The 9,882-nt window shown below is 49.7% G+C and overlaps 1 protein-coding gene across 1 annotated transcript; it reads left to right on the plus strand.

The window, feature by feature from the left end:
- The first annotated feature begins 242 nt into the window (after positions 1-242).
- Positions 243-1,463, plus strand: LOC104259607 (interferon lambda-3-like). Its single transcript, XM_059820589.1, has 5 exons — positions 243-404; positions 673-750; positions 920-1,063; positions 1,175-1,255; positions 1,368-1,463. Exons 1-5 carry the CDS (start codon positions 243-245, stop codon positions 1,461-1,463), a joined length of 561 nt encoding a protein of 186 aa, XP_059676572.1.
- The last annotated feature ends 8,419 nt before the right edge of the window (positions 1,464-9,882 follow it).

Consider the following 9,882-nt stretch of genomic DNA (forward strand, 5'->3'; position numbering starts at 1 on the left):
GCTGGGGAGATGGGGCAGCAAGGCAGCCACGACCAGGGAGGTGAAGCAGCTCTTCGGGACCAGCCGCCAGCCCAGCAGCCCCACAGCCGAGTGAGCCACCTGCAGCAACACTGTCAGGCACCTCTACATTGGGGATTTATTGAATCCGTCCCAGAGCCCTCCAGTTCGTCCTCTCCGTCTTCTTGCACCGCAGCCCCCTCGCCTCATCGTAACCCGCTCGCTGTTGGACTCTCATTGGCAAAATGCTGCACCTCAGCTTCACCCCGCTGCTTGCGCTGGTGGTGGTGGCCAGCCTCGGGGCCGCCTTCCCCCAGGGCGCCTTGAAGAAGAGCTGCAGCCTGTCCAAGTACCAGTTCCTCGTGCCCCACGAGCTGAAGGCTGTGCAGAAGATGAAGGAGCAGTTTGTGAGTACCGCTGGCAATAGGGGGCTGTGGGCTGGCGGGGGGCAAGGCAGAGGGGATGCTGAATTTGAGACCCTGAGTGACAAGGTGGATGTTTTCCGGGGCACTTTGGGGATGAGGAGGATGTTTTCCAAGGGAATCTGGGGACAAGAAGGATGCTGGGCCAAATTTCATCCTGGTTTCAAACCCCACAAGGCTGACCGGGGTTGCAAAACATGGCCAAAAGTCAAGATGACAGTTTTTCAGTCTCTCTCTTGGTTTATGCCTGCAGGAGGACATCATGCTGCTGTCAGACCGCAAATGCAACACCAGGCTCTTCCATCGGAAATGGAGCACGGCAGAGCTGTCGGTAAGAGCGAGGCGATGCTGTAAAAACTGGGCACACCACCCACCTCCAGCTGGGACCTCCCGTCAGCCGGTCCCACCTCCACCCGCACCCCCGGGCAAAGACCCCCCTTCTCTAGCCCGGGGCCAGCCCTGGCGCTTCGGGTCCCTAACCAGGATGCTCCTGCCTGCAGGTGCCCGACCGAGTGATGCTGGTGGAAGCCGAGCTGGACCTCGCCACCGCCATGCTGGGGCTACCTGCCACCCCTAGTTTTGCCAAGAAGCGCCAGCGGCCCCTGGCCTTCCTCACCCAAGCCCGGGAGGACCTGCGAGGCTGCGTGAGTGCCCCTTACTAAAAACCCCCCGACCCCGTCCTGGCTCAGCGGCCCCGGTGCTGGCGGGCACGCCGCAGGGCATCACGGGTCCTTATACGGCTGCTCTCCTTGCAGGTGGCCATGGAGGCTCCTTCGCATCAGCCCTCCGGGAAACTGAGGCACTGGCTGCAGAAGCTGGAGATAGCCAAGAAAACAGTAAGTCAGGCCAGCAGGGCAAGGGCGTTTCGGGGTGTTAGCGACCACGCAGCTGCGCTGGGCCCGCTGCACCCCATCTCCGGTGCTAACCCACCCCTTCTCCCTGCCGCAGGAGACCACTGGCTGCCTGGAAGCCTCCGCCATCCTCCACCTCTTCCAAGTGCTGAACGACCTGCGGTGCGCAGCCCTCCGGGAGCAATGCACTTAGCCCCCGCCAGCAGCACAGCCGGCACGACACAGCACTCACTGGCCCCAAAGGGTGCCCCGAGGACTGGGAAAAATCATTTTTCTTGCATCGCTGTATTGCATTTCCTATTTAAGCATTTCTTATTTATGTCAGCTCAGGGAACAATTTTTTTTTCACAGTCTTTTAAATTATTGTGTATTTATAAATGGCTCGGGAAGAGGTAAAGAAATGCCATTCCTGAAGGATGCTGTGCAATGGGAATGAATGTATTTATCGGATATCTTTGTTTTGCTGGTTTTCAAAACATTGACTGTTTTTAAGGAAATGTATTTTTTTACCTGCTATTTATTACAGACTATATTATGTATATTTGCCTGTATAAATTATTTTTTTACATGCTATTTCATATGAGAAATAAAACAGATACCACAAACAGACAAGCTGCCATCATATGTTTTTACTGTGCTTTGGTATAATATCATCCCTTCGGAAAAGCGAGTTACTGGGGGGGTGAGGGAGGACATCGAGGCAAATTTTTATTATTTGAAAATTAGCAAACCTTTGGTACTCATGTTCATCTCCAGCTGTCTGGGGGTGCACCCTGACCGCGCCCCCGGGGTTCGCCCTCGGGGACAGATAGATGCTGTCACGGCCAGGACTGTTCCTGCACGCTCCGGGACAGGAGCCTGCTGGCCACCCGTTTCCAGGACGGATGCCTGTGTTGGGTGTTGCAAACCAGGGCACGAAGCCTGGAAGAGCCCACAGCCCAGAGCGATGCCCCCATCCCGGTACGGGCTGGGAAAGCCTCTGGATTTGGCCAACCTGGGAGCTCTCAGAAGATCCCTGAATGATTTTAACCACCAAACGGGAGGTCAGGACAAGCGAGGAGCCGGGCAAGACAGGCACCCAGCAGGGAAAGGAGGAAAAGGACCCGTGAGAAGACAAACCTCATTCAATCTCTATTTTCTCAGGTTGGGGAGATGGCTCTTTGGAGAGAGGTCGGCAGGGGAGGGCAGCCAGCAATGGCGGCCATGTGGATGTGTGATGGCCACATCTGGGGTGAGCGACCACCCAAACCTGGGGACCACCCAAGGCCTGGGGACAGGAAGGAGAGGAGTGCAGGGGAGCTGTCGGGTGCTTCAGCCTGAGGTAATTTTAAGGTAGCTGCTTTTAGGGGGCAGTGATGGCGACTGAGTTGCCAGTGGCCGAGCCACAGCATGGCCATGGCTTCCCACAAAGAGACAGCCGGGGACATGGCCATAAACGCTTATCACAAAGCGCGTCCTAGGTAATGCCTGCTCAGGCTTTGCAAGGATGCTATCAAAATGAAACCTCGTTGCTGATGGGGAGGGAAAAAAGCTTTATCTCCTCTTCTGTTTCCAAACTACGCTTCATACTAAGACACAAAAGTGAGGAAATGCTCTTGTCCTTGTCTTTTGCGGCTGGATACAACACCCTTCTGCAGGAGTGATGAGCCCTGGCTGCTCGAGACACCCCCAAGCACACGCCTTCAGGCAGATGCCTGCACGCTTGGGCCGTATCAACTTCAAGGAGGGAGGAAAGCACACCCCGAGAGGAAAGGGAAGCCCGTCCTGCTGCAAGCACATGCACGCACGCTGCCCGGAAACCAGAAACGCCGGGCAAGAGACATTTCCACGCTACTTGGGGCGGCTTTGCCAGGACAGGGAGAAGCCAGAGACTGGATGCCAGGCTCTTTGGAGAGCTTTAACAGATTTTACCATCTGGCCATGCCCCAGGTGACACCGCCCATCCACCTCTGGGGAAGGAAATTAGCTCTATTCCCCGCACGGCAGCAGGGTTGCAGCACAGCTGTCCCGAGCAGAAGGCGAGGGCAGAAATCACTCCTGGGGAACAGCGGTCCCTCTTTATCTCTCCACCGCATTCACGGGGCATCATTTCCATCATGGTGCTTCTTGCTTCATGTGTGAGGGCAGGAAATAAAAGATGTGCTGATACCTCCCCCGCTCCCCTGCACGGCTGCCTTTGGTGGGTTAACCTCCCAGTATCTCCCATGCAAAGCCAGTTCACTGCAAATTAAGGCTGTGGTGACTATTTTTGTTCCTTTGCCAGACGGGCCAGGCTTCAGCAACGGGGGGGTCATGCTCCTCAGGGTGCTGGGAGCAGGGCTGAAGTGGTCAGGGATGGAGCTGCAAGTGCCGCAGCTGGCCAGCGTTAGCCTAACGCCCCTGCCCACTTTTTGTAGCTCAGGACAAGCCCCTCTGCTTCTCCTGGAGGGTGCTCGGCTGGCAGGGATCAGCCTCTGAGATGCTTTTAGTGCCCAGAGCAACACTGGCTGTGTGCTGGGGAGCATCCCATGCAAGAGTTGCATCTGCAGGGTACGTGATTCCGATCTAGTGATGTAATTTGGCAACGGACATGGTGTCAGGAGCTTGATCCCTCGCAGAGCTGATCCCAGCTGCAAAATCTCTCGCATAACGAACAAAACCCCACTAATCTGCTCATCTTTCCCAGGTAGTTTCTTTTAACAACTACCAACATACCTCAATGCTGGGCTTTATTTTTGAGGCTTGCTAGCTGGCTGGGCATCAAGGGGTTGGGAACTGCTTTGCGACACCGAGTTTCCTACCTGACCAACTGTGAGAAAGGGGTGTTTCTTTCTCATTGGTGTGTGTTAGCTCCCCGGTGTCAGCAGAGTTATCGTAGCAATGACGTTTGGGGCTGGGGAAAGGGCTGTTGGAGTGGGACACGTCAGCTCTGCTCAAGGCCCTGGCACAGTGCTTCAGCTGCAGGTGAGGTGGAGGGAATTCATCGTGCTTTGCCTTTTCCCCAGGGATGAGGAGAGAGGTGTGCTCTTCCCTGCGTTAGTTTCAGTTCAGGCACAGAAACAGCAGAAGGACAGGCAGAAAGCCTTGGTTTTGCTGTGTCTCCATACAGCCCCAGCGTTTGGGAGGCACCTACTGTAGTTAGGTACACAGTCTCTGATCTCTGGCCCCGAGGGCAAAATTTACCGGAAAGAAACCCAAAGGGGTGGGTAGACAGATGCACATTTAACCTGTGGTGGAGGGGAGCTTTCCGTGCAAAGCTCTCCTGGAAAATGATGGGGAAAGCATCAAGGTAGACCAAGTGGTTGGAAAATAAGGGCAAGGGTGTGACTCCTGGAAAGGTCGCCCCAAGCCAGCTGCTCGGTTGTGATTTGTACCATCACGGGGGAAATACTGGTGTAATGGAAGAGGCTGAACTGTTGGAGGGTGAAACGTAAAGTCCATTGTGAGAAGACAGCGCTGTGATTGAAGAGCATGAAACACCTCGTGGCAGTGGTGATCGACAGGCAGAAGGTGTCAAGATCTTGTTTGCATTAAATCTCTGTTCTCATTGCCTCAAGCGTGGGCACCTATGCTGGCTTAGGAGATCTCCTGGAATCCTGCAGGACGTAAATAAAATAGGGTAAGGTCCTGTGGGATTTGGCAGATGTCTGGCTAAGGTAAGGCAGTAATAAACCACCTGATTGCTGCTCTTTTCTGCTGAGGTTTTTGTGCCACTTTCAGCATTAGCTAAATGTCCGGTGAGCGACATGGCTAAGAGGTACTGGTGAGATCTGTTTCCTTTTCTCCCTCCAAGAACTGTTTATGCGATGGAGTTGTATTTTGGTAGGGTTGTTTTTATTTAATGTATATACACAGTTTTGTGCTTCTGTTGAACAAGCAGGGGAAACACCAAATTACAGAAAAGACAGCGGAGTTAGGGAGTCTTTCAGTTCAGCCGTCTTTACACTGGTCCTTAGTGGCAAAAACTCTGCAGCTTTGCAGGGAGTGTTGCCTAACACGTTGCAGGTGACATTTCTGCAGGCAAATGAAGAAAGCCGACAGCCAAGTTTTATTGATGGATGGTGTTATATGTTCCTGGGTCATAAACTTCTCCTGCTCCAAACCCTCCGACCAGAATGCAGGTTGATAATAGGTAAGGAATAAACGTGCTCTCACCTGTTAGTGGGAGCATTTTTTGGGGATGCTGGGCACTCTGAGGAATAGGAAAATGAGTTGGTGCTGCTGTTATGGGAACGTACTGTTTTCTAATACGCTACATACTGCTGCTCTTGATGTTGTAATTTCTCCTCCCATTCAGTGCTGTTCATAATTCAAAATAATAAACCCTGTCTATCAGCAATCATACTGGGAATCACTTTGTGATGTTCCCATGTTGCCATCTGGGGACAGAGTGTTCAGTAAGATCCACCTGCTTTTGATTTGCTTTGACAAAAAAGGTTATTTGAAAAATAACCTTCACTTTGAACCGCAGACGACTTCAGCTGCATGTATGCGTGGCTGATGGGTTACTCATTTTAATGCAAAACCCAGGACTTTGGACTAGAGGAACAGACCGAAAGATAGCTGCTGAAGGCTCCTGGGACTCCAAACTGTTGCCTGAATTAATAATGATTTGCTTCCTCTGCGCTCTAGAAGTCTCACTTTGGCTGTCACCTTTGTAGCCATGACTGAACCATTTCTTCCATCTCCCAAGAATTTTCCCCAGCAACCCATGTCCCCTGACACTCCCTTTGCACGTGTGCTCTGACAGAAGTGCTTGCAGCTTTCTGGCTCCGGGGAAGACGCCCCTGTCCTGGGGTATTCTTAATTTTCTATTTTACTAAAGAAATCTGTTTGATTTCTATGTTCTCCTCAGAAAGCTGCTCCTTACTGCCCCGAGACCGCCAGGGAGGGGTGGCAGGCGTGCGTGGTTCTTCGTGCACGATCACTCCTTCCACTGCAAAACCCCTCTGTCTCCAGTTGCTTCAGATAAACGCCTGAAATCTTTGGGCCCAGCACTGATAGATTTGACAGATAAATGTAATAGCCTTTGAGAAGGAAAAACTGTAGATTTGCAAAACAGAAGGCTGAGTTTATGCTAAACTTGCCAGAAATGGGAGAAGGCGTGTCAGGAGAATGTAGTAATTGAAATACCTTTGGTGCAGGCACTTAAAGGCTCAGGTTTTAAGAAATGGCCTCTGGTATCTGCTAGAGTATGACTGTGAGCTGTCAGAGTAATAAGGGAATTCCAGCTGGTTTATGGGAAAGCTCTGAGAAAAGGCACCGGCCTTCACTGGTCCAAGATAACGGTCCCATCCCTAAATGCTGGACTGAAAAAAGCTGAAGGAGAAAAGTTCAGATATGCATCATAAATATTTCTTCAAGTCATTCCTGGTTTCTCATTGGCCCCATGGTCTCTTGTCTGAAAGGATGTGTCTGGGTTGGGGGACCATGACTGTGCTTTCTTGATGCCGCTTCAAGCGATCAAGCAATCATTTTACATAGCAAAAGAGAGGGCCACAATGCATCGAAGGAAAGGAGCTCTCAGTCCCTGTGCTGTCCATTGCTCCTTAAATTTCCAAAGGCTGTTTCTCTCCCTAAAAGCTGACAAGCTGGGGGCTTCCCAGATCGCTGTCTGTTGTAGTCTAGCTTTGTAGGTGCAAGAGTCAGGGTTAATCCCAAGCACCCTGTTTGCAGACCAGTGCTACCAGGTATGCCCCTAGTCTTAAACCGCTTGGCTTTCCATCCCTGCAAAATGCTGCCTAAAACTCGCCTTGGTTACTGTCATCTCAATAGACTGCAGTGTCAGTCACCTGTTTTGACCATCCTAACTGATTCACGGCTGTAGGCAACATGTCACGCTCATGTTGGCACGTAGATATGGCTCATTAGGATGTTTATGGGTAACGGATTAGGGGATGGACTAAAAACCTTAAGGTCTGCTTCACAGACAGCTAGGGGCAGGCATGCCCTGCTAAAAACAAGCCAGAATCTCTTTTTAAAGGACAAAAATGGTTCTGGGTTAATCATCAAGCAAGCCAAAAGCCGAAAATGTAACACCCTCTCATGGTGCTGGGCTAGCTCCTCCATAGTTCAACACCAGCTCCAAAGTTCAGGTTGTCACTGGGGCTGTGACCACCATGGATGTGAAGTCCTGCAGGCAGACTATGTTTCAGGAGATGGATTGCTCTGTCCAAGAAAAATGCCAAGATTAGGACTGTCTAAGCAAGAAACCCAAGCCTTCAAAAAACCATACAAAATCAGTGTGGGGCTTTTGGCTTTGTTTTTTTTCCTAGACCTGCAGGTGAAACCCGGCTTTCTAATCTGATTTTGAGCATTGCTCTGGTGGTTTGTTCTCTGGTTTTAGCAGTGCCCAGAAGCAGCAGCTGAATTCCAGGGCAATGCAGTCTCTGATAGGTATCAGCAGTCAAACATGTAATCTGATTTTAATCAGAGGGTTGCGTGATCATTTGTTATAAACTATACATCACATCTCAGCCTCTTGGTAATAATCATCGTGAGATGCAGCCCATGGGGCTGTTTTGCACTTCTCTTGAAGCCATGTTTCTCCTTCAGTGCTCTGCTTACAAACTGTCCACAGCAATGCACAATTATCGACGAGCAGGAAGCCAGCTGTTACTGCCAGAACTCTTGAGATCCCCTTTTCCTATGACTTTATTAAAGCTGTGTGTGGAAAAATGCTCCGATATTGCCATCATGACCACAATGAAATTACAGTGATCTGCTCTTCTTCCAAACGGCTCGCGGCAGACGCGAGTGGAAGTCTGCAGGAGGCAAAACGTTACACGTGGCGAGCATCTCATGTGCCTCACATCAGTGACATTTACTTTTTCTTGGCTACATGGATATGAACTAGCAGCTGCGTTACTGCAAGCGCCATTGCCATAGTTACTGTCACACAACATCCTCTTCCTTCCAATACTCCAAAGCCAGTTTCAGGTCTGGTGTGACAGGTCAGTCTCTAATTATTTCAGTCTAAAAGCAAAATGCTCTTGTTTAAGAGAGGGAGGGGAGAAAGCCAACACAGGTTAAACCCAAAGAAGCAAACAAGGTGGTGGAAAGCAAAGACTATTAGTGAGCATGTTTTCTGCCACAGCAGAAAGTCCTGCTTGCTCACTGGCCTCCTTCACTGTTTAAATACCGCAAATTGTGCGATACCACATTGCTTTTATCTTTCTATTTAATATCAGATCCCTTTTCTAAAAAGAATCTTAAAAACCAGGTATATCCTTAACCTGTCCCTGTTTTAAGGCCTAAAACCGTGTGGTCTGCTCCATTTAGGTCTACTCTCTCACTTTTCTGCAGGCAAAATGTGTGATCCCAGCTGTCCTGGCTGGCTGAGCACTCGAGTACCAACGCAGAACTAGCATCCCTTCAGAGATCGTAGAGTCCGGGACCAAAACATGAGCAGCAGGGACTTCTACTTTACTTTTCAGCAGATGGGATGTGTCTGGATATAGAGCTAGCATTTTTGAAGTAAAACGCATAGAAAAGCTGTGTTAGAGAACCCATGAGGGAGGAGTTGTGATAACAGTTGGTTCTCTTTGTTCCCGACAATATGAGGACTTCCACAATTGCTCATTAAGGCAGGAGCTGATACTTTAACAAAAAGCAGACTTCCTCTGCTTCATCCCCAGCAGAGAGACGTACGTGTTAAATAAAAGCATGAGAAGAGGACCCAAGAAGACATAAATGCTCTTTAAATGGTGGCATAGTTTAAATGCAAGATGCTTGTTTCATCTAGCTTTAAAAACGGTCACAGTTGGGTAACGGAAAATGGCTGGGTAATTGCCTGAAATCCAACAGAGGGGAAATGGTGGTTTTGTTTGCCGCACCAGGTGATGTCTGCAACTGCTCAAATTCTTGCTACACAAAACATGAATTGCTTGCCAGGTCACAGAGTGATGGGAAAACAAAATACTGCATCATGTGTGCGTCAACTGAAAGTGGGTTTTAACTATTAACCATTTTCAACCAGGCATAGTGGTTTTAAGTACTGATACAGAGGTATAGCTATAACATTATGAAATTACTTTATAAACTACTCTTCCCAGTGAGGAACCTCCTTAGGTGCTGAATCTTTACGACTCTTGGCTCTTCAAGCAGCAGCTCTGGAAATATCTTGTTTTGATGCCTCAAACACACAGTGTAGTGCCTGATTTGGGGTATCCACCAGGTAAGTTTTCACTGGAGCAGTTTGAATTTGCCCCAGATCAGCTGGTACTTGTGAAAATCAAGTTCCCTGTAAGCGAATAGTATTTCTCAAGATCCTGGTCTCCTCACTCTTGGGTGACTGAGAGATGAGCTTCAGGAGTGGCTTAGACTACTCTTCTCGAGCTTAAGTGATAAAAGGAGGTGAGAGAATGAGAAAAACATCTTGTCAAACACAAAACAAAAGAATGAATAAACATGAATTGAGAAGATGTGGCAGTGGGACATGTGTGTGCGCCATGTATCCCTTATGATACATATTTTGTGTATACAACACGTTCACTTCATGTTTCCCAGACTAGATGTTGTGTGGGTAGAGAAGGATCGCAGTAAAAATAAGAGACTCTTGCTTCCAGTAAACAGCACCGCCGTCCCTCTGTCTAGACTTACAACAACACTGTCTGAAGAAAAAGAATAACCGC

This window comes from Gavia stellata, chromosome 8 (genome assembly GCF_030936135.1).
Source record: "Gavia stellata isolate bGavSte3 chromosome 8, bGavSte3.hap2, whole genome shotgun sequence".
NCBI classification, from domain to species: Eukaryota; Metazoa; Chordata; class Aves; order Gaviiformes; family Gaviidae; genus Gavia; species Gavia stellata.